Genomic DNA, 27041 nt, shown 5'->3' with positions numbered 1-27041 from the left:
CTTACAGCTAGGGAAATAGGGAGGGACATGTGAAAAGGCAAATAAACTGACAGAGCAGAACAGCGGTAGTGCCAGAAACTGAACCAAGGTCCCCAAAGTCACACACTAGTGTGATTTTCACCAGGATCAGCTGCTGCTCTGCAAATAGGTCCAGCTGCCCATGCTGTGGACGAAAATTTTCTTTGCTCCTGCCAGAAGCAAAAATTGACATGAAAAGATTTCAGACAGAGGTGATACAGGAACAATCTTTCCGGTATTTGTAAATACAAAGAAAATGTTCCATTATCAGAGAAGAAGTAGAAAAGTTTTAACTATATAAAGATACAGACGGCGAACAAATTTTAAATACTAAATACAGACCAGTTGCAAAGGTTTGAGAGTCCCTACCAGAGTCTCCTGAGATTTGTTTGGCACTTTTGTGTTTTTAAATCGTAATGGAAAAATGCACATAACCTTATGCTTGATCAAACTTTTCCCCATCCTCAATTCCTCCACTGTCAGTAGTCTACAAGTTATCCTGTCAGAATAAGAGTAGCAAAAAATAGGCTTCTGACAGTATAATGTAAGAACATTTTGTTTGTAGTCATGTTTCTTTCTGTGCCAAGCATGCGGCAGATAGAAATGCTTTAATGTGACAGCCCATTCCTTTACTTTTGTGGCTAAAAGCTCTTCAGTCAAGCCCCATTGAACCCCTGCTTGTCTAGCCAGATGATGGTGTTTCCACTGTTCATTTCAGCTTAGACACAAGAACCTCTGTGTATGTTTAGGACCATTCTCTTCCTCTGCTTAAAGAATGGCATTGAATGGACTGTACCTCCCTACACAGAAAAACAGGCTCACCATCCCAAGTTGCATAATCAGCTCTGTGAATGGAATTACCTGGAAGTCCACTCTTCATCCCCAGAAAGAATGAAAGCAATCACTGTGACACTAGAATCCTTAGGTTTCTTGCTCCTAATCAGGCTGCTCACATGGAGACAGACCGTGTTGTTGCTCACAGCTCACAAGCTGAACCCACTGTTTGGTGCTGCTTTCAGATGAGATTGTAGAATGCATGCATTTACTTCTGGAAAGGATCTTAGACTGCAGAATCAACCAATCACTGGATAATCTGGGTTACGAGGGCTCAGAAGGTCTCCTGCGCAAAGCAGGGTCAATTATGGGGTCAGATCATGTCACTGAAGACTTTATTCAGTTATATCCGGAAAACCTCCAAGAACAGAGACTGCAGAAACCACCCTGGTGGATGCACGTTCCACTATTTGACTGACCAATGCTAATACTTCAGATGTTCTCACAAAGTACAAATTACTGCTTTGAGTAGCACACCAAAGATCCTGCAAAAGCCAAAGGTGATGTAGCAGATTAATGATTTCAGAGTCTTCAAAGCAGTTTGGTCAGTCTTAAGATTAATCAGATCTCGTCTTCTTCCCCACTAACACTGAAAAGGCTCTTGACCACAGGAAGTACCTAGATCACCTTTCACTCTATCAACACAAACTCAACAGCTCTGTCCAGAAAGGATCAAGCTATTGCAGCATTTCTTTCTACAACTGAACAAACTCTAGGAGACAAAGGGGACTTTAAGAAGAGACATTTTTAGAAAGAAATGCCAGGGTATAACACAAATGTTTTGTGGGGTTTTTTTTGTTTGAGTTTGGTTTTGTTTTAATAAAGCAAGTGATACATCCTGTTTGAAGAACTTTTCAGAGGTGACCTTTGTTTTAACAAAAGCAGATCCACAAACTAGGTATGGAGAGGTAGATAAGGAGAGGAAGAAGATGCGAGAAAAGGAAAAAAAAGATGGACATTTCAATAAAGACCAAGTAAAAGCATCTTCTAGTAACAGCTTTTATTTAGGCTATTGCTGTTGCATTGAGCATCACTCATTAAGATCAACAGCAGTTTTAAGAGCACAGTTATCTGCCAGCTATTGGGCCACTTAGCACATGGTCCTTATACATAACTTTGGAAACTCAGCTACCAGAGCTAGATGGACACTAACACTTGAAAAGCTCCCCTTTGTATTTTCAACATCAGGTTTCAGAAGTAATAACCAATGCAATGGCAGGTGCCATCTTAGCATTTCTAACACTCCTACATCTATGCACATTTAAAAGCTACCACGCAGTCACAGAGTTTACATTGTTTATGATCTCCCATCTGTAAAGGGTGTCCAGCAGACTTAACAAAAATTCAGTAAGCTGCATATGGAGGTCTCAATGGATACCTGACATAATGGAAATTTGGGGGTTTACAGTAACTTTGAATATTTAAAAATTATTCTGTGAGAAAATAATTGCATTCTTACTGTGACCAAAAAAAAAAATAAATCAGTAAGTCACAGACAAAAAATAACCTGACCCAAACTATATAAACTAACAAAAGGAGATTCCACATACCCAGATATCAATGACAGGCACCAAACAGAAAATAAAAGCAAACAGAAATTGTAGACTGTTGAACTTCTGACACATTTAGGAGAGCTTTAGGGATTTTTTTTTTCTCTTTTCTCAAACTCCACCAGTATACACCACCTTCTTTCTGCAGCAAGCACAGTCATCAATGCCTGGAGACTAAGATGCTGTATTAGTACTTGCCATCAAAATCCACAACCATGTTTTCCCCTTGGAGTAGGGGAGGGGGAAAAAGGCAAAGATGCGGAAATTTCTTGAAGCTTAGAGAAATATTTATTCTACTTCACCAGCAGCCACAGAACACCCCAAGGATTCATGCAGTATTTTTTCCATATCTGACAGTTACCTAGATACAATGTTTGTTTTATGGTAAGAATGTACAATTTATGCATATGGGTAGCATCACATTTGATACCATCAGTAGAGTCTATCTCCTGGATTTTCTATTTAAGAGAAGTCTGCACCTGCTTTCATTTTTTTTTTTCCCTGCACATAGAGGGCAACTCAACCACATACCCACTTATTTCAGAAAAACAATAGCAGCCAACATCCAGACTCAATTTCCACCCTCACCATCATAACCTAATCTCCTGGCAAGTTAATGCAAATCAAAGCGAACACTCCGCTGACACTGGTAGCAAAACGTGTTCCTCTCCCAAGAGAGACCTGTAAAACAGGACAGTCACTGACAGCAGTACAATTACTGACACAGATACAGACTTTATGGACATGTTTATCTCTCCTGTAAATCCACACTCTCTCTCCACTCCGATTCATGAGTCATAAAGAAATTGCAGATAATGAAAAAGTTGGAGAAATTTACAGCATGTCGGAAACCTCAGACAGCCAGAAGAAATTAAAGAGCTGACTGAGGATAAATCACACAGGTACAATTAAAACTTCCTATACCTTCTTCACTTCCAAACTGGGGCACAGCCAATGGAGATGATGAAAAGTTGAGGTCATGACTCCTCTGACTGTAATAATTTCTTAACTACCTACATGTCAAAATTAGCCAATTCACAGATCACACACGAATGGCAATTTCAAGTTGGCATTCTGATGTCTCGCTCTTCAACAGGAGCTGCCCTGGAAGCATCCTGCCTGTAAATAAGTCACCCAGTAAGCAGTATAAGGAAAGGTGACTTCCTTGTCCCTCTGCAGATGCAGAGTATCTCTTACCATAGCACTGTGCATTAAAATGAAGAAGCAGAGCTACAGAGTGGGAGGAGGGTACAAGGAGAATCAGGAAAAAGGCCAAGGTTTCACATGGAAATCATAGCAGCTCTGACATCACAGTGACAGGGCCATATAAACACTTTAATAGACAATGTAAGCATTCTTTTCACCTTTCTGAAGCAATCAAATAAGGTTCAAGAATTACTATGAATATAAACTGAAAACAGCCTCCATATTTTTTCCCTTCTAAGGGAATCAAAACCCAAGATTTCAACTCATTGTGTAGTTCTCAAAAAATTCTGTGATCATCTCCTAACCCACAAATGAACCATACAAAATGTGAAACATTTTCTGGGAGAAGTCTACTAACTCTGCAAAGTAACTCCTTAAGCTGTGTATTACAGAAATCCAGTGTCCAAAGAGCATAATTTTGTTGTCCAGCTATAAAACTCTGCCTTCAAGCTTTGAAGCACATGAAGCATATTATTTCACATGAAGTCCTTGCCAAACACAGTACTAAATAACGAAATAAGGGAGAAATATGCTTTCAGGCAAAACTGAAACATGAAGATTCATTCAGCAAGACAGGGAATGTAGAAAACAACCAAGAATAAAACAGTCAGTGCAAAGAAAATTCTAAGCAGAGCAGAAATAACTAAAGTACATGTACCTCAACTGCTTCCTCCTATGCAGGACAGCTCACCTTGCAAGAGTAAACACACTGCATACTTTAAGTTTAGGGACATAATGGCACACAATGCTCTCTTCAGTCCAACATATTTAAAACAATGTAGGCAATTCTGACATGTATTTTCTTCCTTCTTGTTTCACATTTATACAGACACACTAGCACTAGACGCACTATACTTCTGGAGGTGTCAGCTTTTAACAAGCGAGCATCCTCATTACTCTTGTCAGCTGTCAAGATGCTAAGCACACTGCTGTATTTTTCTAATAACTGGCACTGAGGCTCCTGCTGTGGGATCTAGAATTGGATCCACACCATGTGATCCTCTTTCACTTTATTTCCTTCTTCTTTCTCCAAAAGTCAGTTCTCTTGTCCAGCTCCACCACAACGCTCTAGGGAAGCTACTTCTCCAAGGAAGTAAGGAAAAAGTTCGTGTTCAGGAAAGAGTGTTCTACACAGAGATTCCAAAACCTCATTTTGGCTAACAAGAAACCATAAGAATCCAGCTCATTTTTTCATGCAATTTCCCAGACTGCAGAGAGTCAATATGCAGCTTCTACTAAAATGGACCAACAAGAGATTTCAGAAGATGCCATGAGATAGGCACCCTGGTGATACACTGAATATTAAAACACTCTTTACTTACACATACCTGTTGATATGTTCACTTCCTACAATGGAAGGATCTGAAATATTCTCTTACAAACAAGTATACATGCAGACAGGAACAGGCACTAGGCAACTCTACTGCAGGAACTGGGGGTATGTTCACAAGTGCTTCTGAGCTTAAAAAGCCTCTATGTCAATTGACTCAGGACTAAAGAAGTGGTTATGGTCAGGAAATATTTTTTCTGATCAATTACATCACTGATGTAAGCCTGTTTGGGTACAAAAAACAGGTGTTTTGCATGGAGCCTAAAGGCTGCATGTTGGTACTACATGTAGACACTCTTGGAAAAGATAATCCATTACAGAAAAAGAAAGATGTTTCAGTAAGAGAATACATTATCTTCCCTCCTTTCATTACTTTGATTCTAATTCAATAACTTACACAACATTCAAGTTTTAGAACTAAATGTATGCCCTTCTTTTTTTTTTTTTTTTAGTTTAATAGATAATACAAGTTCAGTTCACCAAAGATGAAGTCTTTGATTTAAAGATATCCTACCTACCATCAGCAAAAAAGGAAGCAAAACAAAAAAAAACCTCCACACTCAATGAGTAAATGCACATTCAACCATGTAAGAAAGAGCTATGGCAGCTGTCGTGGTTAAGACCCAGACAGACAGCTTTTTCACTCACTCACTCACTCACTCACTCACTCACTCACTCACTCACTCACCCCTCTTCTTGCCCTCCCCCTACTCCTGGAGGGACAGATACGAGAATCAAAGAGAATGCAACTCCCACAGGTTGAGATAAGAACAGTTCAGTAGCTAAGGTATAACACAAATCACTACTGCTGCCACCAATAATAGCAATGATAAAGGAAATAACAAGGGAAGAGAATACAATGCCCCATCACTAGGCGACCAGTAACTGCCCCACCCCCCAGCCTGACCAAGCACCAACCGATACCTCCTCCAACTCCGCAGTCTACCTAGCCCTTCCAATTACATCCTGGGCATGACGTGCTGTGGTATGGAATACCTCTATGGGCAGTTTGGGTCAGGTGTCCTGTCTCTGCTTCCTCCCAGCTTCCCCTCCTCCCTGGCAGAGCATGAGGCTCACAAAGTCCTTGGCCAAACCAAATCATCATTGTTATCAGCTCTGTTCCCAGGCCGAAAGTCAAAACACAGCACTGCACCAGCTACCAAGAAGGAGAAAATTGACTGCTACTGCTAAACCCAGGACTCAGCTTTGAAATTATCCATGTCAAGAGTAGCTTGAAAGGATCACAGGCAGAACTAAGCACACGTTTTAAAATATGCTACAGTTAAATCCTGATGAAGAAAAGAGATGGAACTGCTCTATCCATCCAAACCTACAAAAAAAGCTGAACTTGTAGGCAGGAGATCATGATAGACAGCATTTATCTGAGAGAAATGAAAAACTGAAGACTACCAATCTAATAAAGAGTGGCAATCTGTAAATAGCTTGGAGTTCAGAAGGACTCCTTTATGATTTTCCAGAAATTTCAGAGGCTGTAGAGGACTACAATTCACAACCAAGGACAGCTTAACTTGGGAGCAAGGTAGCTGTTCCTCATCCGTGTGCTCATTCGTCTCTTGCTGTCTCTGGAAGGGTCTCTCCATTACAGGGACACCTCACTGATTTCTGGTAGCAGTCACTCAACTACCATGCAGTCTATCCTACTACTAAAACAAAAAAATAAACAAAACAACCCCACTGTCACACAAAAGATCCTTCCAACCAACTACCCTAACATGCTGATGGCAAAAGCTTACAGTAGAGTGTAACAGCAGTGAAGCACGCAGCTGTACCTGCCTAGAAATCTCTTCCAGCTTTCTGCATCTGTAAGATTTCCAACCACTGGTGACTTCTCTGTGGTCAGACACCCTTGATAGATTTATCTTCCAATCATTTGTCTCATTTACTGAGTGAGATAAACTCCATGCCCACAACCTCCAGGGGCAATGAGTTCTGACTTTAACGCACAGCCCAAGTATCTCCTCATGTCTGTCCTGACACACTATTTTATTCTCTCTGGCTCTCATACTATGAGAAACAGTGAAGAGTCATCATCTCCTATTCACACATTCTCTGCATTAATCAGTTTTACAGATGTTTTTCACATACTGCACTATTTGTCTCCTTCCAAGCTAAAAATTCCTAGTCACTTACTCATTCTTCATGTTAAGAAAAACTATCACTGACTGACTAAACCCTGGCTGACTTTATCAGTCTGTGATGCTACAAGATGGCCAACTTTTTGCTGTTCACCTGACATCTCCCAGGTCATCCAGGTCTAATTCTTGGGCCCTTGATAAGACAGCATCAAATAACTCTTCCACTGTATACTCGGTATTTAATTTGCTTGAACATATATGGAAAATAAATCAGTGTTACACAGCAAATAGAAGCAAAGTTGCTAGAGTACAACAAAATCCAGGGCACACAAAACCATGGGGACTATAAACAGGGAGACTTGGTTGAGCATGTTCAGTAACTGTCTCAGTTGCACTTGAAAGAGCATGAAGATTTGATATTGGATAGTCATTCTTAAATTCCTAATTTTACAGGAAGAAAACCACAAAACAGCCTAACCTCAAATAAAAAAGCAATCTAACATACGCAAGCAGACTAGCAAAAATCACTGTCATAGAAATTATAAATGGTCCTCACATCTGTGGGATCAGTTAGCCCTTTCTAATATTTAAGGCAGATACAGCACAAAAGCATCATTACCTCCACAAATATATTAGGCCTCAAAAAGTCATAAACTTTTCAGGAATCCTTGCACCAGCAACATCACTGAAGCTATACTGTGACAGCATAGCAACCAGATAATCTCTCTGGCATCAGTGACATTTTATAAATATGGCTGTGATACCACACACACACTTTAGGACTTCTGAACCAGTATAGCAGGCGTTATCTGAAAGGTATCAGAGATTCACAGAGAAGCATTATCAAGGCTTTCAGAAAGTCCCTGGATAACCACACTCCTTCAGTGACATTAGCACCTAGTTAGACTTGCTTAAAAGCAATGTATGCACTTGCAGAGCTGCTAACTCATGAAACCAAAACTTGAAAATCTTCTAAAGTCAGCTTTGACTCAGTTGTTCTGAAGGCTGTAATAGGTGACTATAGTGGAACAACAGAGCTAAGATGCAGTTACTAACGCAAACCAAATAATACTAGATGCTTTATGGTCTACAAACACTGAGTCAGGATCTGTGACTGGGGTCCCAGGTAAGAACTACCTCCCTCTTGCTTGCCCCATCAGCTGGGGTTTCCTCATTCTGCAGTGCTCACTACTCTACTCCAAGCAAAGCTGGAGGGACAGAGAGGAGAACAAAAGCCCATAAAGAGGCAATGTGCCTACAACCTTCTCCTTCCCCCTGATGTCTGCCAAAAGCAGAGATGAGACCCACTAACTGGCTGCAGCTCACATGCAGCAGTAATACTATGCCTCCCGAAGTCACTCTTACTACATGAACAATTAAAAGTAGGTGTGTTCATTGACTCCTGTTTCTCCTCCTACCCTTACAATAACCATACTAACAGGGATGGCAAAATCCACACAAAGCAGGATTTATAATACTAAAAATAGTTTCCATGTATTCTAATCAATAAAATAACTTCTTAACAGAAGGCAAATAGAAGCTATAATGAGAGAACAGATGCAAAAAGAGAAAAGCAGCAACAAGCTAGAAGACGAGATAGAATTTTACATGGCTTAGAAAAAGAGGCAAGGAAACACAAGCTGAGACCTCAGGAGAGGTACTGAGATTTATTTTTTATTTTGGGGGGGGGGTGTGTTTTGGGGTTTTTTTAAAGATTTTATTATTATTGATACCAAGTCCTGAGTCTGGAACCTGGAGAACTCCAGAACCACCTTGTAGCAAAGAATAAATACACAAACCAGAGACCTAAGGATAGCCTATCCTTTAAGAGAAGAGTAAAGGAATTAAAACCATTGGTTCACACTACATAAAACCCTGCTTCATTCAAGGAAGGCTGACCTTCAGATGAGCTCTGGGCTACAGAAGGAAAGAATATTCTGCCAGGCAAAGACATGGTGAGCAAAAATCCACCTACTAGCATGCTAGGAGGAGAGCTGAAGAAGAGATTCCCCATGATCACCCTGGAGATCCTTTCTAATCCACAAGGAAGATACTCAGTTTAAGTAATCAGCAAATTAATGGTGGAAAGCCTGCATTGTAGTAAAAGGCAGATGAAATTATAGCTCATGAAAGGTAAAACAACATCAAAAATAAGCAACTTATGTTGCCTGAGTTGGAACTAAATGTATTAAGTACTACTGAAGCTAGAAGATACATAACTGGACTGATCTACAGTTACCTTATTCAGAAAGTAACTGAACCTCCTGACAAGTGAGAAACAGCATTATCAAAAATAGCATTTACCATTTCAATTGTCAAAGGGCTCCTTTGACATTATCACTCCACACACTCAGAGACTTTTGTGTTATCCAATGAGGCTACTGAAGTCTAAACAGATAACCTGCTATACCAAATAGGAACCATAGCAGAAGGTAAGAAGCCCAACTCCTCAGATGCCCATATAAAATACCAGAGGAAGGTCTGCTGGAATTATTCCAGCTGAATGACATTCACTGTATCTCAGACCTCTGACAGTAAGTCACCTCTGACATTTCTAGTCATCTGTTTCTTGAACTTACTGTTACAAGCCAAGCAATGCAAGCGTATTCAGTTTCATCTGATAAAGAAGAACTTTCACAGAACTCTGCACTAATTAAGATATAACCATTTAAGTCACATGAGAATATACAGCTTAAAATGCAAACTGGTGAAATAGCAGCAAATGTAAAACTGGCTATTTTTAAAAAAGTGGAGGACAACTGTAAATCAACCCAGGCATCAAATAAGCAGGAAAGAACACATCAGTTATGCATAAACAATTTCATTTGACGAACAGAAGTCATGGGGCATTCAAAATAGGAAAGATGGAGTTACAGAAGTAAAGGTAACCCTTTGGGAAAAAGAGAAGAGGAAGTTAGCTGTAAAGAACAGAGATGTATGAGAAGCAAGAAACAAACAAAAAAAACCAACACACAACAAATCCATGGCCAAAAAGTCTGGGCAGCAGAAAATATATACAAGAGTGCGGAATCCAGGTAATAGTACTCAACCATTCATAGACAAAAGCAGTGAAGATGGATAAAACATTCAATACATTTGTTCTAAATTTGTCAAGAATATTTATATAGACATTTATATAGGCAAAATAAGAAAGTTCATAAGAATTTAAGAAACAAGGCATTTAATTCAGTAATTATTTATTTATCAAACTACACCATGGTAAATCAATTGCTCAGATTTCAGTTTTATCATTGCAGTAGTACCTTGATGAATAAACTTTTCAAAAGATACCAAATCCTACCCGTCACTTTGCCTGATGAATTCTAATGCAAAACTAACATGAAGTGTGCTGTAAACTGGTTCAATAACAGACCTCACAGCATAATTACAAAGTCACTCAATAACTACATTTGTCATGGAGTGCTGCAGGAATCACACTGGTCCTGTACTGCATTTTACCAATAACTTGGATGAAAATAGAAGCCTTTGAAATATAAAGTATTTGAGATGGGACATGGAAGAGGACAGCTGGAAGGAAAAGTAAGTTTCTAACACAGTGAAGTAGAACTGTTTCTCACACTCAATACAGGTAAAAAGTTTAAAGATACTGTAAAAAAATAAACAAACAAAAAAAACAACCAACCAACCAAAAAAGACATAGCACATTGAGAACAGGAAACGTCACAAAACCCAATCTTGATAAGAACTTCAAATCATGACTGAAACAGTAGTTTTATTAATAAATAAATAAATAAATAAATAAATAGAAAAGCGTCATCCTGCCATCTAGAGGAGACTGGTCAGCAGTGGGTTTAATCCTAGTTTTGATAGCCAGGACTTTCAATAAGCAGTCAAGTTCAATTTCTACTATTAAATTTCAATACACAAAGATATAATCAAATCCAATACCTCTGGACCAAAACCACAAGTCCCTTAACTTTATTAAAAAGGTATTTTGGATTTTATTTCTTGTTTTCTTAATTATATAATCTGTAAGAGAAAAGAACTTAAAGACAGTACTAAGAAAAATAGTCCTGAGAAGCTCTGTTCAAACTTTGCATCTAATTTTCTGTGAAATCTTTAAGATAAATATATGACAAACAAAGCATTCAATGTATCATAACGTGAAGGAAAATAGACTTCGGTAACAAGAAGTTACAAACATGGCGAGATTTCACAAAGCTTGAAAATCCAAGATTTCAGTTACTAGAGAATAGGGGTTATAACTGCCAGACCTAAAGATATTTAATTGTTCACTCTGTCTTCTTTCTGTATTTATTTGTTCTCAGCAAAAATAAATGGAAATGCATGCAACAAATATTACTAATGAAACAACAACCTTGTCAGCCTTAATGTAACTCAGCCTCTGCTCTCCATTTAGCAGAACATTTAGCTAGCTGACACTTAAGCCTATAGCTTAACTGAGAAAACAAGCCATCGTCCAATCTCTGTATTCGACTCAGTTTTATATTGTTATAGTTTAACTTCTACCCCATTAAATGCTTTACACAGTTGTAACATGTTAGCACTGAGAGCAAAACAAACTTGCAGAGAGTATGATAAAATAGGCTTAATGATCTGTGCATAAGGAAGCATTAGGATATCCTAGGTTTACAGCGAGGAAGATTCTAGATGTCTGTTACTGCTTTTTTGTTACCCACTGAAGGGAAGGTGAAAGACCTCTAAATTTTAAAACTTTTGGTGCTTTGTGTAGCCCAAGAGTAACTGCAACTAAGGTCTACACTAGAGTAAAATTAAGCCGAAAATAATTAAACATGTCAGTATGTACAGGTTGCATTTAAAAGAAATGCAATACTCTTGACACCCTCAAAGCTGAATCAATCTGTTAACATTTTAATCCTAAACGTGATGCTGAAAGCAGCTTCTTTGTGAGAAAAAAAGATGAAAATTGGCGGCTTGTAAGAGGGATGAAGGTCAATTCTGGAACTCAACAACACCTCCCAGCACAACTGGGGTAGGGGGGGAGGGAAAAGAGGGGAAAAAAAAACCCACAGAAAACAGCTACAGAAGCAGAAAAACGTACGAACACTGAGTGACAGGGGAATCCTATACACAAGTGGAAGCTACCCTTTGCATGAAGTTTGACAAAAGCACTGCCACAAGTATTCCAAGAAATAGCTTTAACATCTGAGTGAGAAATTAAGCAAAGTGACCTGATTTATCTCAGGCAACATTATGTGCCACTAGACAACACCAGATTGACATGTGACCACTTGTTACCTCTGCATGGTTTACCCCATGCAAGTAGGCTGTAAGTTGGAGATGCAAGCTCGTGCTCTCATCCTGTTTTGGAAAGTCACTGTGATTGTCAGACACCTGCCAAATCTGTCAACACACTTTTACAGCAACAGATGTACCCTGACCGCATGCTTTAGTGGGAAGACTTGCAATGCAGTCAGTCACATCTGTGTACAGCACTTACATTCATCCAGTCCCAGCTGATAAGCCAGGTTCTGCAGGCCACGAACTTTTTCCATTAGGTTAGCGGTAGTGAGGCTCCCCAGCTCTAAGAAGAAAGAAAAGTGGGAATTTTAACACTGTCTATAGCCATCTAATGATAGTTTACCTGTTTAATACTTCACAGAGCACTTTTAAATCGTACTTCTGACAAGATATATTTCCAGTGAACAGAGCACGTTCTAAATTCAGATTGATGGCACACCTGGTATTAACATACTGAGAAAAGACAAGCTTTTTCTGTTGAAAAAGACAGCTACTGATCTGTTTCATAAGGTAATCTGCTACAATTGCAATGAGCTAACTTGCCGGATATTTTGGAAGTTCTTGTAAATTCATATTGCTATGTGAACAACCTATAACAGTATGCAAGGGAATGTACATAAATATTAATATTAATAATGTGTGCTTAAGCACACTTCTTGCAGAAAGCCAAAGTTAATTTGTCCCACTTTGTAACAGTTTATCTGCAATTCATAAAAGAGGCAGAACATGGTCAAGGATGTTTACTGCAAACTAATAGTTATAACACGCAGCAAATCTACATGCTAGATAGACCTCTGTAACTTGCTCACAGAGACTTACTGTTCGATTAGACATTCTAGATCTGTAAGTGAAGGTGCATGGGCATCAGATCTCTGAACATGTCAATCAATAAGTCTATACTGCTCACCAAGTTTGATCAGCTAAACTCCACCAAAAAATTCATGCCACCTCTCAAAATACAAGAGACACACACTATACATACAAAAGCAAGAGACTAGTAAGCATGGTAACTGAAATATATTTTTACATTACACTGTTTCAGCTGGTTCCTCCATGCTTGTTTTGAAAAGTCAGCCTGACATTCGGATATTCTCTTGGAGATAACTGGATTCATGAAAAATGTATATCATTAATGGGACAGAGAGACTCCTGAGCTGGAGATTCTGCAAACAGGGAGGCTAGAGATCAGAGGCCACAGCGCCACTTCCAAAACATTTAACAAACATATTCTAAGCCTCTTAAGTAAGTACTGAATTCACATCTGCCCTGGAGACCTTACTCTCTACCCACAATGTCCATACTCACCCTTTAACATGTCGATATCGTCATTTTCTAATTCAGCCATCCACTTGGGAGGGGAACTTGTAATAGGCTGTTTGGGGGAAAAAAAAAGTTCATACTCAGGTGCATTTTTAGAGTTATACCAAAGAGTCCTTGACAAGAAAACTCCAGATACTCTGTAGAAATATTTTTATGTCTAATCACGTTTGCTACCTTTCCCCAAACTTTTTAAAGTCAAAAAAAGCACACTATCACCCACAAGCCAAAGCCAGTATGAAAATCATAACACAGAATCATAGAATGGTTTGGCCTAGAAGGGACCTTAAAGCTCATCTAGTTTCACCCCCCTCTGCTACAGGCAGGGACACCTTCCACTAGACCAGGTTGCTCAAAGCCCTGTCCAACCTAGCCTTGAACCCTTCCAGGGATGGGGCAGCCACAGCCTCTCTGGGCAACCTGTGCCAGTGCCCCAGCACACTCTCATTAATTAACTTGTTATATCCAATATAAATCTATTCCTTTTCATTTTAAAACAGTTCCCCCTTGTCCTGTCACTACATGCCCTGGTAAAAGTTCCCACTCCAGATTCCTCGTAGGCCCCCTTTAGGCACTGCAAGGAAGGAGAAAAAAAAAAGGGGGTGGGGGGGAGGGAAGAAAGCGGGATTTCCTAAAGTTTAAAACCTTTTATTTCTTCCAAGATGCAATTCTCATTAACAGCTGCACAAGGTATTAAAAGAACACAAAAGAGGTATTAAACACACAAGGATTAAGCTAGCATATACTGAGGCTATACTCGAGACATACTTCACAGAACAAAGATTTGAAGCCCGCAAGAGGAAACAGCGGAGCTACAATCAGACGGGAAGGCGTAAACGCGACAGGCAAAGCAGCGATCGATTACTTACGCTTTTGAAGGAGGCGGCGAATTCGGCAACCCCAGGCACTGCCAAAACAAAACGAAGGGTAGCGATGGGTGCGCGTCTCTGGCGGCAGCGTCCCGCACCCGCCGGGCCTCTGTGGGCCAAAGCCCGCACCGCACAGCCACCCGAGAAAGAGCCGGGCCTGGCCGGGTCTACGCTCCCGCCCCGCAGCTGTCAGACCGCCGCCGGCCCGGCAGACTTACACTGCTCTGGCCACAGGTCCGGGGAGGCGCGGTCCAGCTTCTCGAAGCTCAGAAGCGAGGCCTCCAGATCAGTACCTGCAACAGAGAAGGGGTAAAGCACGGCCCCCGCCTCGCCAACGGAACAAAACAACACTAACAACCCTTCCCGCCTTACCTTCTGCGGGAGCCGCCATGTCGCCCGCCTCACGTGACGCGACGCCGTTCCCCCCGCCCCAGTGACCCCGCCCCCCGTGACCCCGCCCTCTCAGCAGAGCCCGAGGGAAGGGAGCGACAACAAACCACAGCCCGAACCCCACGTGTCGCTCTCGCCGCCACCGGCGGGAGGTGTTGCCGGGGGCGGTGCTCGGCCAATCGGGGCCCCGGTGGTCAGTGGGCGGCTTAGCTCTCGCGGCCAATCCACGGCCCGACACGGGGGGCGTGCAGGAGGGGGACGAGGCCACCGGCTCGCTGACGGCGATTGGCTGCACGCCCCGAGAGCCCCGCCGGAGCGGGTACAGCAGTGGCAGAGGCCGGTGCTCGGGAGGCCAATGAGCGCGCGGGGGCGGGGCCTCGGGAGGGCGGGGGGCGGGGCGAGAGGCGCCGTCGAGGGGGCGCGGTGCAGCGACCCTCGGCCGGGATGTCGGTGGCTGCGGTGGTGGCGCGTGGTGCTTGGGGCGGGCGGCCGCGGGTGGCGCTGAGGGTGAGGCCCCAGCCCCGGCTCGGGGTGGCAGGAGGGGACAGGGGAGGGGAAAGGAGCGGGCGGCGGAGGGGGGTCGCGGCCCACCTGGCCCGGTAGGTTGGACGGTCCCGAGGGGGAAGCCGGCGATGGCGGGGGATGGGTGGTTAGATGGACTCGTGCGCAGGGCGCGGGGGTCTGAGGCGGTCGGGAGCCCTGAGGAACCGGGCTGCTCTGTGCTTCCCCTCTTGTCCAGCTGCCGCGGAGACCCGGTGCCCCCTGGATCACCTCAGCCGCTGCCTCTTTCTCCTCGACTTCGGTGGTGAGTGCCCGTCCCAAGGAGCGGAGCCGGAGAGCAGGGAGGGCTGCGGAGCCCGGGGGGGGGGGCTGTTTCCTTCGTGAGGTAGTGTGGGGCAGCGCAGCCCAGCTGCCTTCTCTAAGGCTCCCGGTGGGTGTGTCTGGAGCAAACATTCGGGGCTGCCCGTGCACCGGGCACGGAGGGCCCCGCGCTCAGCAGGATGGGGGGGAAACAGTTCAGTGTCAGATTTGTTTGGCTCAGGAGCGCCGTCTCGGGCCGCTCCCACCGCGGGTCCCGGGTAGCCGTCCAGGGAATCAGCCACCATGTAGCGATCGAGCCCTGCCTGGCCCAGCGGGTATACCCCTAAGGACGGTGCGTTAGCTCAGTGTTTTCTCCATGTTCCTCAAGTAGCACGCCGGTTTTTCCCCGAGTTTTAGATTTCTTTTACTATGTGTAATATTCCTACAATAAGATCGGCAAAAATGGAGACTATATGACTAATGATAATATGTGAAAAAAAAAGTGGTATTGAGCTGTGGATGGGTGTCATATCATCCATTTGTGGCAGAGACAGAATCTGGTTTTGTTTGGGCAGTACTGAAGAACTTTAACTGTTACAGTGCCATTTTTCTTCCAGTATCCATGGCTGTACACTCTGTAGGCTGTGAACAGCTAAATCATGATTCTCCAAAACGTTTGCTTTGTAAGCATAGCAGGCTCATTCTGTACAGGAAAAAGGTGGTGATCTTGAGGAAAAAGTGTGATCACTCTTAATTCAGCATTTTCTGGCTCACTTAAAATATTTTTCCTTGTATGTGCGATTTTATAGATACCCATTTGAAGCAATTTGAAAACAAATATATCCTTAAGTTCCACTGCACTGAAGTCTACGTGGGTCACAGATTACTGGATCTTGTAGGTCCACTGAAGAGACCTTTTCTGACAGTCAGGAAACTCAGTCAAGCGACTCAGATATCCTGTGCTTCCTTCCAGGTTCTAGAGGGGTTGTGTTTTCATAAGCACAGACTTCTGCCTCTCTTTCTCAAGTGTAGTTCCAGCTACATAATCATCTGAAACATTTTATTCTTGATTATCCCCTGGTCTTGCATCCTAAAAAAAGGTCTTGCTTATCTGTTAACAGCCTTACTTTGTACTTCTCATTCTAGCTTTCTCTGCTTGTCTGTCTCTCATTGCTGTTCACTTTTTTCACTCTCAACCACTTCTCACTATCATTGTTTGTCCAGTCAACACCGTTTATATTCCTGATTCTTTCTCTGATCTCTTTCCCTTCATTACACCTTGGACAGCATCCTAATCCTCATCTCCCTCTCATAATTCCACATCCTAATTTCTTCGTACAGTTTTGTGATATGTTTGGGTTTATATCCCAGTTCTGTTGATCTGCCCCATTATTATTCTTCATGCAGCATTTGTGTCTTCATGCAGCAGATCTCTTTCCCCACCCTCTTATCCATTCTCCCCAAGCCACTGTTCTGTGGCATGATTAACTGGTTCTTGCTTTCTCCTAGTTCTCTCCTTACCTCCCAGTATCAATTCTTAGTTTCTGGTTTCTTCATTTATAGAGTCCCAGTCTGGTTTCCTACATGATGCAGTTCTGTTGCCTATCCAGCGCTAGTTACAGCTTCTACCTCTGCTTTTCCTTCTGTTCTACATTTACCAGAACTCCTTCTTCCAAACTTTCATCTTCTCTTCTCTGCATCTGAGTTGGAAAGTTCTGTTTTCTATGCTGCCTGTCCAGAGAGTCACTGTGAAACCTGCGGATGCAGGTTCCTTGCTGTCAGTTGCAGGACCAAGTGGGGAGCAGGGAAAGTCCTATTTTATGCCTGTAGCCATTAGTTGGAGAGATGAACCTACTTAGTGGCTTGATGGAAGGAAACACATAGGACAGTGTGCACTGGGTACATGGAATTCTTACAAGGTTTCTTCTGACCACTTACTGTACTTAGTGGCTTGATGGAAGGAAACACATAGGACAGTGTGCACTGGGTACATGGAATTCTTCCAAGGTTTCTTCTGACCACTTATTGTAGGATTTTCAGTTTTGTAACTTAGTAAATAGGTGATTGAGTGGATTGAAATAGTTCTGAACATAAGCATAGCAATGTATTTTTTCTATAACTTCTTGTGGAGAGAGTTTTGGCTGTTTTGGTGTGAAGTGAGGAAAAAAATAGGGCAGAGAGCATGTAAAACTTCAGCCTAAGCAGTTAGCTAAGTCTTGCTGTAAATACTGGATCTAGACTCTCTAGCAGGCAGTGTAGTGGTAAATGGTGAGGCACACTGGTGTTTAGGCACCTTGAGATGAAGAACACTTACTGTCCAGTATTTTGTCCCCCACAGCCAACAACCAAACTCTTCATTGATGGGAAGTTTGTTGAGTCCAAAACTACTGAATGGATTGATATCCACAACCCGGTAAGTGAAATGGTCTCAGCTTGTATATTAGGGATCACTGTGCAGCAAGGGTCTGTGCCTCTGTTCAAGTACATATGTTTTGTGAGAAAGGTTTATACTTGGAGCTTAAGATGGATTTTACACTGTGTAATTGCTTCTTAACTTCGATTTCACATGAAATGTCAGTCTTAGGAAAGTGATGATCTCCTTTATCTCCCCTGTGTAGTAAACCCCTGATCTCTGGAAAGCAAGCTTAAACTCTGCTTATGGTTTTTTTGCTCATAGACAGGCTCTGTGATCAGTATGTCAAATTTCTGAAGGGTTTCTTTCACCTGTATGTGAAATCAACCAGGTGTGATTTGGTGCCAGTGAGTCCTGATAGAGACTGATTTCACTCTCAGACCAAGGTAAAAAATGTTGACAGCTGAAGCTCCTCTCTTTTCAGAGAGTTTCTAACTGTGAGACACAATACTCCCCGTGAATTTATAGGTTAGATGCTATGCAGTGCAAAATAATCTTAGACTAGTAGCACTTGTCAGAGTCTTCCACCAAAGACAAATAGGGTTGCACTCACAACTCCTACCCTTCTGACACCCCTAGTAAGCCCTTAGTGATTTCTAAAACTTTTCTCTGTAAAGCCCTATTTTGGTTTCTTGTGTGGAGGTGATCAGAGCAGTGAGCTGTGTTTATGAAGCTCATTTCGTCTATATGTGGCAACCACTGTTCTTGTTTAATTTTCTTTCATTTTGAGTACTTTCTCGCTTAGTGATGTCCCTGTTTGTTTGGTTTTTTTTTTTTGTGGTGTCAAAGCAGATTTAATTTTTAAGAGTGCATTACAAGGAAGTTAAACTGGCAAAGACAAGCTTTTAAAGTTAAAATACTGTAGAACTAAGGTTGCTGGTAAAAATCTTACTTTCGCCTAGTGGTCTAGGTAAACTAACATCAGTGCCAGTGCACAGTCAGATACTGTTTTTTCATAAGGAACTTTGATTCTTTTAATGTGCAAGAGGGACAGCAGATGAGCCAAGACGATGCAGAAGGAAAAAGACCACAGTCCACAGAAGTCTACACTTACTGGAAGCTTCCAAATAGAGAAGTCATTTCAACTCCCAACTTGAAAATCAGCATTGCATTTGCACCTTTCTGGGTGCCAAGTCTGAGATGTGTAGAGGGCAGATTTTCAGAACTCTTCCAACTGTAGCCCAGGCCTTTGAGTGCACCAAGGAAGGAGTCTCTTTTGTGCTCAGATCCTTTTAGAACAAGGAAATTAAGTGTGTGGTGTGAAAGGACTGCTGACTGGTTGGCAAGAACAGGTGGAAAATTTGAGGTTTGCTGCAGTTTGATTTTTCCTTCAGGCCACAAATGAAGTGGTTAGCCGTGTACCAAAAGCCACAGCCAGTGAGATGGAGGCAGCTGTGGCTTCTTGCAAAAAGGCATTTCGGAACTGGTCAGAGACTTCTGTTTTGAGTCGCCAGCAAATCTTCTTGCGTTACCAACAGCTCATCAAGGACAATCTGGTGAGACAGCATGGCTTTGTGTGATGGCTGTTGAATGCGTTGCAGTCGACTTTAGGAATTGGTAGACTTGGGGTTTACATAGTTCTTGATGAGGTATTGTTGCCACAGTTGAGAAGCCAACTGAGCCACTGGCATTGAGAGGTGTAGCAAAGCACTCTCCATCAAATGGGGACAGAGAGGCACTGCTTTTCAGGGAATATTATTCTGCATTCCTCCCTTTACCGGAAGACCACAAGAGGAACAAACTTTCAGCCTCGATGGAAAGTGTGCCAGCTGGGAAAGAAGTGGGAGAAGTATGTTACTGTGTCTTTGGGTTTCCCTGATTGCTTTTCCAGTGTGTCTGGGGTGTGACATGTGGAAGCTGTGCAGTACAGGCCAACCTGCTTTTTTTTTTTTTTTTGTCATGTGTGTGCTTTACTGGCTCCTTGTCTATAAAGAGCAAATCAGTCAGTGTGGCTCTTCCGGGTTGTACTCAGTCTGTTCATTGTGATCTTCAGCTCTCTTAAATTATCTTATCCCTGCACCCTATTTCATGGGCAGGCACTTTTCTAACATTCATAAACTTTCTGATTTCCATTTTCAGAAAGAAATATCAAAACTCATCACCTTTGAGCAAGGGAAGACCCTGGCTGATGCTGAGGGAGATGTGTTCCGAGGCCTCCGTAAGCTGCTGGCTGCTCCTGTTAAAAAGGGGGCTTTGAGAACCTCTAGGAAGGGAAGGAGGTCTTCTGAGCAACTCATTGCTCTGGGGTCCTGTACATGTAGCTCCCTTCATAGCCTCATACTGAAAGAAAAGGGGCAATTGTAACTCTAACCTGAAAAGTTCCCTCAGAGTTTCCTAAAATCACTTCCAAGTTATTAGTTCATTCCTTTTCATAGGAGTGACTACAGATTGCTCTGAAGGGGTAAGAACTTCTTGCTTGTACTCAGATGACTAAGGTTTCATTGCGGATGGTACAGAAATACTGTATCTGTGCTGCTTTTACTGGGGGTGTGTGTCTTTGTTCCTATCACATGGGCATATAATGCACTTGAGAGATAATCCATTTACAGTAAGCTCACAGTGCTTGCAGAGCAAAGGGATTTTCTGGAGCACAATGAGTTTTAAGTTGTGGGAAGGAGAGCAAAACAAACCTGGATCAAAGCAGTGGTAAGAAGGGAGTCTGGGGACTAATGGGTAACAGATCATCTAGTGGCATATTGCACTTTCTGCCGCAGAGGTGGTTGAACATGCTTGCAGTGTGACATCCCTCATACTGGGAGAGACCATGCCCTCCATCACTAAAGACATGGACACTTATACCTACCGCCTGCCTCTGGGTGTGTGTGCTGGAATTGCACCGTTCAATTTCCCAGCCATGATTCCTCTTTGGATGTTCCCTATGGCCATGGTCTGTGGAAACACCTTCTTAATGAAACCATCTGAGCGCGTGCCAGGAGCACTCATGTTCCTTGCCAAGCTGTTTCAGGATGCTGGTGCCCCCGATGGGACCCTGAATATCATCCATGGACAACATGAAGGTAATAAGAGCCCTTCTTGGGAGATGGCTGAAGTGTGTGTTGTGGTGTGTGATCAATGGAGGTACCATTTGGAGAGTTTGATACTGAAGCTGTTAGATAGGTTTGAACAAATGTGTCAGACTTCTTGATGGAGATGAAGGGAGGTGACTAGGAGATTCTCTGCCATCTTGTACCAAATCTTCAGGAGATATGTAGAGTGGACAAAATTTTGGGAGCTGGGATCAGAGTTCCCAAAGGATGTTAAGTGCTTAATGGTATTTAGCAATCTGAGCTCCAACTGAAATATATAGATAAATCACCCTGGTTTAACAAGGAAGCCTGACCTAGAATTTAATGCCTCATTAACTATGCAGTGGATGCCAGTGTTCTTGCCTCCTAAGATGGTATTTTTGACAGCACACAAGTAACTTCAGAACATGAGGGTACAAACAGACAACAGTTACTTTGCTTTGGCATCACTCAGGCACTTTGAGAGATGCTCAAAGCATGAACAGATGGCAGAGAGCCAAGTGCCTGAGGACAGGGGCAGGAGTACACATGCTGAGAAATTAATGGAAAGAGGCATTAAATAGGCAGTGGGGGGGAATGCAGGTGTAAGAAATATGGAATTCTGAGAAGATACATAGATTTAGCACTGTGGGGATGGGAACTGAGGGAAGCATTTGTGTACCACAGCTATAATGTATTATTTCCTGTTTGAAGCTGTGAATTTCATTTGTGACCATCCGGATATCAGAGCAATCAGCTTTGTGGGATCTAACCAAGCTGGCGAGTACATCTATGAGAGAGGATCCCGGAATGGCAAGAGAGTCCAGGCCAACATGGTAATGAATGTAGAGCACACTTCAGCATGTAGACTACCTCTGTCTCCTGTGAATGTTAAGAAAGACCATGCCACTCAGCCCCAGGAGCTGACTTTGATACTTGTAGTTAAGTGATGAGGCTGCCCTTCTTGCCAGCCTGTTGGTAGCAGAGACATAGCTACTATATGAGGATACTGCCAGAGAGCTAGAGAAGTGGGCTGGGGTGATTAATAATGGCAGATTGTGGATGTGTTATATTTCAGGGAGCCAAGAACCATGGTGTGGTGATGCCTGATGCCAACAAAGAGAACACCTTGAACCAGCTGGTTGGAGCTGCTTTTGGAGCAGCTGGACAACGCTGCATGGCCCTGTCTACAGCAATTCTAGTGGGAGGAGCTCAGAAATGGCTGCCAGAGCTTGTGGATAGAGCCAAAAACCTACGTGTAAATGCAGGTACAGACTGTGATAATTTCTTACAAGGTACTTCACTTCTGTACAACTGTAGGATTTTAGGTCGGTTGCAGTGTGCCTCTTGAACCTATTTGCACTATAGATTTAATATGTAGAGGCAGGAGCTAGCAGATTGTGTGGACTGGGGAACACAGCCCTAGACTCAGGAGTTAGGAATATGTAGGAAGGCTTGGTAGTATGACTCTGATGCAAGGCTTACAGGATAGGTCTTGTTTTAACTAGAGTTTTGTGGTTATGGTTAACTCAAACCTACCATTTATATTTATATATATATACTTGGGAGATCCTTCCCATTTTTAGTAAGCTGCAATAAAAAGGAAAAATAGAAACAAGTACTTTGGAAAAACTAGGCTTGTTAATACTAGGATAATGATCTTTTATTTATGTTCAATAAAGTCCTGCAAAGTGGAAGAGTTTCCTTTCTGAGAAGAATCCATTGTCGAATTTTGGCTTCCCAGTGATCTAAAATTATGCTTCTCTTACTTGTTGATTATGAGAGTTGAAGGCGATTACTCTTCTTCATTAATGTCTCAAATCTTTGTTATGTGTCTCAGAAACATCAGGAATTTCACATTTTTCCTGCCAGTGTGGTTAGCTCCTTGGTGCTTGTGAAGACAAAGCTGTCAGGGTTAAAAACTTGGCATCTCTGCCTCTTCACAGGAGACCAGCCTGGAGCAGACCTAGGGCCTCTAATCAGTCCCCAGGCTAAGGAGCGGGTTTGCCATCTGATTGAGAAAGGAGTACAGGAAGGTGCCAGCCTTCTTCTGGATGGACGTAATGTCAAAGTGAAGGGTTATGAAAATGGCAATTTTGTTGGGCCAACGATCCTTGCCAAAGTCAAGGTAAGATAACCAAAACAAGTGCTTGATAGTGTGTATTGCAGGCACAATTGAAAAAATGGGTTACTCAAATCAGTCAGGGTCAATAATCACCACACAGAAAGCCCCTAAACAGCTCAGCCTTCCCTTGCACCATTCCAGTGAAGTACTCATTGTCATACTGTTGTGAAGGTGATAGAGATTTGCAACATACTCTGAATGAGGTTAATAATCTTAAATTGAACGGATTGCAGTCAACTAAAAGAAGATACGGGCAGCTTATATCATGTTAAACTAACTGTCCATGGAGCATAGTGTACTATCTGTGGTAGTGGCTAGCAGCTGATGCCTAAGGAGGAGTATGAACAGCCAAACCTGCAGTTTTCCTTCCTCTGTTATACATTCTTGCAGTTTGCAATTTAAGGACTTGCAGAAGCAAAAGTTAAATACTTGGAAATCTTCATGAGAATAATATAATGTACAAAAATCTCTTGGTTGTCGAATATATCCATAACTTTGTTGAGTGAGCCACTCAACATAATGCATGTTGTGCAAGAGATGGACACTACTCCGAGCAAATATTCTTTACCGGGTACATCCATGTGAGTTTTCATACCTAAATTCATTCTTTTGTGTTTATGCAATTAGCTGGTATGGTTCCTTAATATTTAAGTAATCAGTTCTTCATGGGCCTTTCGGTGAGTGATTCCATGAGATCAAACCAATTTTAATAATTCTGCTATTGTACTTTATTAGTTTTATGCTATTATTAATTTTATGCTATGACATAACTCAGGCTTTTAATATAGCTCAGCATTTTCTTGTCTCATTTTCATTAATCTTAAAATGCTTCACTTTACTGTGGTGTGTCATAAATACTGTTAGGTATTCAAAAGCAAATGTTTCACTGCGGTTTTATGATTCCTAGTTTTCTTACAGAGTAGTTAATAACATAGTAAGCTATGTAAAACTTGTCAAGTGAGTGTTTTGTAGTTTGCTGTGCTAGCTGTTAGTGATTAAAGTACTCTCCAGCTGATGGTTTTGGATGTGTCATGTGCTAATTATCAGACATAAATCCTGGACACTGAGTTGGACAGCAGGTTCTAGTCACTTTGTCAACAAGAACTGAAGTAAACTATCCTGAATTAATAGGATTAATTGAATTAAACTATCAGTCTTAATCAGCCTTGGTCAAAGTAGACCTGTAAGTGAGGTTAGGCAGGTGGTAAAAGCAGAAAGAGCTCTTGAGATGAGAAGCAGTACCCTTTTTAGTGGACTATGTAGATGCCAGGGCATGGGAAACAGTGAAAAAGCAAGGAGGACTGAAGGATGGCCTTTGGCAATGCAGTATGATGGGTGATCCAAGGAATGCCCAGAGCATTAGCAGTATGCGTGTTTATTGTATCCAATCTACTAGGATATTTTTATTTTACCCTATTATATTCTATATGCAAGCTGCTTTTTCTGCTGTTTGTCTTGGCAGCCAAACATGACTTGCTACAAGGAAGAAATCTTTGGACCTGTCTTAGTGGTTCTGGAAGCAGATACTTTGGATGATGCCATTGAGATGGTAAACAGCAACCCCTACGGAAATGGAACTGCAATCTTCACCACCAATGGAGCCACAGCCCGGAAATACTCTCACTTAGTAGATGTAGGGCAGGTATGTTCAAGTTAAAATTGTTGCTGTTAGTACTCACCATTTACCATGGGTAGCCATCCAGCTATAGTGACTGATAAGAGACTACTCAGCCAACAGTACTCAGCCTCAGATTTAAGGAAACAAAGTGTGGTAGCTTTCAGAAAGTGTTCTGCAATCTGTTCCTTAAGGAAGGATGTTCCTTAATCATCCTTCTGTGATTAATATGGTAGCTTTCCTTTCTTTTAGGTGGGTGTCAATGTTCCAATCCCAGTACCTCTGCCCATGTTTTCTTTCACTGGTTCCCGTGCTTCTTTCAGAGGTGACGCCAATTTCTATGGCAAGCAGGTAACTTGCTGATTCGGAGTGTGCTATTGGGTTGAACTTTGATAAATCACATTACAAAAGGCAATGGCGAGATGGTTGTCAGACCTCATTAGTAAGGAGACTTTGAAGCCCTCTCAATCAGGAAACTGAAGTGCAGCCAGTGATCACAGCCACCATAATGCATGTTACAATAGCCAATTCTATCAAGCCTTTTTTTAGGAGCTTGAGAAGGGAGCAAGAACTAAGTAGCAAACTTTCTTACAGAACCAGAATCTTTGGGGAGCTAGTAAAAAGAACAGGCTGACAGGAATTGTCCCCAATCACCTTTTTGTAGATAAAGCAAAAGCTGTTTGATACACCACTAAAACAGACCTCAAAAATTCATAAGGCCAGATATCTGCTTCACGTGTCTCTACTTTCCTCTAGGGAGTGCACTTCTACACGCAGCTGAAAACTGTCATTTCACAATGGAAAGAGGAAGATGCCACTGTTACAAAGCCTGCTGTGGTTATGCCAACTATGGGAAATTAAATCAGCCTTTGCAGATGGTGTTCCTGGTGCCCTTCTTCTATGCTGCTCTTCCCAGCTTTGTCCCAGTTATCATCATTTTCTTGGGAATGAATAGAAAGCTCTGTTTTCTCAAGGACCTCTGTTTCTGAGCAGATCAGGCAGGCTCATGTAATCTACAGTCTGGGTTTTCTGTTGTTGTCGGTGTCTTTTGGCTAGTGGAATGCAACTCTTTACCTACAACCTACTGGAGACAAAACCGCTATGTAACTGAAAAGGCAGACAGTGAGATAGGTCTTGATTTGCATTTTTCCACACCCTCTGAACTTGAACATTCCTCTGGTTTTCACTTCAGTTTCTTTTGCCTTAGTGACTCACTCCTGGTTACATCTTGTAGCAATTTTCTTTCAGCTCTTTATCTTACATGTTAAGGTTTTGAGCACCTTAAATCAGAGTACTCATTTTGAATGATGTACCTGGGATACCTTGGGTGTCCCATACAAGTGACTTTACACACAATGAGGACAGCAAGTCTGGGAGTTGAAAATGTCAGTCTCCAGAACACTTGGGAAATAGCTTTCTAAAGATTTCCCCGGAAAGCATATTTGATTGCTTGTCTGACGATGGAAGACATTCCTGTATGTTACAGTGACCTTCACTGTGCCTCTGACAGCTTGAAAACTTCTCTTCCTGTTGTGCATGTGGCTTGTCTTCTCCAGCCTGCTGTCAGTTCCATTACACCTGGAAACTGTTCAGTGCCTTTTTCACTGTGCTAAAAGATATGTGCCTACAGATCCTGTAACAGAATTAAACTGTGGAAGCAGAAATGTAAGAATGTGTATGTATCTTCAGGTCACATCATGTGGGTCTGGGTGGACAGTAAGTAGACAGGTCAGTAGCAAGAAAGAACTCTTTTTTTAATCACGAACCTCTTCTGTTGGTTTCTTTTCCTGACTGTAGCTGTATTTCTTATGTTGACATGTTGACTGCTTGTCACATTTGCTCAAATACAGTCATGTTTTCTGCAGAATACAGGTCCCATTACTGGAGAAAGGTAAGACTTTGCACACCCCGTTGGAGCTGGAGAGCTTATATTTTTATTCCCAGTTCCTGGAAGATGATGCAGCCATGAGGGATCTGCAGAGAACTCATTCAAGCACCTATGTAAAATAATATTATTCTAATGACTGTAACCATTACTTGTTCTAATTAAAAAACCTGAATGTGAACACTTTGTATCCTGCCTTCTGGTGAAGATGCCTAGTAACAGTTATGTATTAGTGCAATTGCTATGCACTCACTAATGTTTGTATCTTGTTTTTTTCTTCTCATATACCCTAGAGGAAAATCCTCACCTTGAGTGTGATTACAAATTAAAAACATGCTAATAA

At 42.1% G+C, this 27041-nt stretch overlaps 2 protein-coding genes across 2 annotated transcripts in view; one reads left to right on the top strand and one right to left on the bottom strand.

Moving 5' to 3' along the window:
* LIN52 (lin-52 DREAM MuvB core complex component) overlaps positions 1 to 14889 on the bottom strand; it is a 43976-nt gene extending 29087 nt beyond the window's left edge. The window contains exons 1-5 of the mRNA XM_061367364.1: positions 14837 to 14889; positions 14683 to 14757; positions 14465 to 14502; positions 13584 to 13650; positions 12478 to 12561 (exon numbers count right to left, since the gene is read on the bottom strand). Of these exons, the coding sequence (XP_061223348.1) occupies positions 12478 to 12561; positions 13584 to 13650; positions 14465 to 14502; positions 14683 to 14757; positions 14837 to 14855 (283 nt within the window). The 5' untranslated portion in view covers positions 14856 to 14889. The remainder of the gene's footprint in view (positions 1 to 12477; positions 12562 to 13583; positions 13651 to 14464; positions 14503 to 14682; positions 14758 to 14836) is intronic.
* A 374-nt stretch (positions 14890 to 15263) lies between these two features.
* On the top strand, positions 15264 to 26477 carry ALDH6A1 (aldehyde dehydrogenase 6 family member A1). The gene is made up of 12 exons (XM_061367363.1): positions 15264 to 15361; positions 15594 to 15659; positions 17994 to 18068; positions 19403 to 19564; positions 20148 to 20226; positions 20783 to 21085; positions 21788 to 21909; positions 22152 to 22341; positions 23020 to 23201; positions 24661 to 24840; positions 25066 to 25164; positions 25570 to 26477. The coding sequence occupies exons 1-12, from the start codon at positions 15299 to 15301 to the stop codon at positions 25672 to 25674; spliced, it is 1626 nt and encodes a 541-aa protein (XP_061223347.1). The 5' UTR covers positions 15264 to 15298; the 3' UTR covers positions 25675 to 26477.
* Positions 26478 to 27041: the final 564 nt, after the last annotated feature.

Source organism: Neopsephotus bourkii, unplaced genomic scaffold (assembly GCF_033783945.1).
Source record: "Neopsephotus bourkii isolate Nb327-2 ecotype Australia unplaced genomic scaffold, CSIRO-AGI_Nbou_v1 NB_1376, whole genome shotgun sequence".
NCBI classification, from domain to species: Eukaryota; Metazoa; Chordata; class Aves; order Psittaciformes; family Psittacidae; genus Neopsephotus; species Neopsephotus bourkii.
Note: the sequence above shows the minus strand (reverse complement) of the source record. Positions and strands in the feature narration are given on the sequence as shown.

Excerpts from the sequence above, each read along its gene's own strand:
- ALDH6A1 (XM_061367363.1), top strand. The coding sequence starts at position 15,299 with ATGTCGGTGGCTGCGGTGGTGGCGCGTGGTGCTTGGGGCGGGCGGCCG. Across the intron at positions 15,362-15,593 it reads GGCCGCGGGTGGCGCTGAGG|CTGCCGCGGAGACCCGGTGC; the intron begins GTGAGGCCCCAG and ends CCTCTTGTCCAG. Across the intron at positions 18,069-19,402 it reads GGATTGATATCCACAACCCG|GCCACAAATGAAGTGGTTAG; the intron begins GTAAGTGAAATG and ends TTTTTCCTTCAG.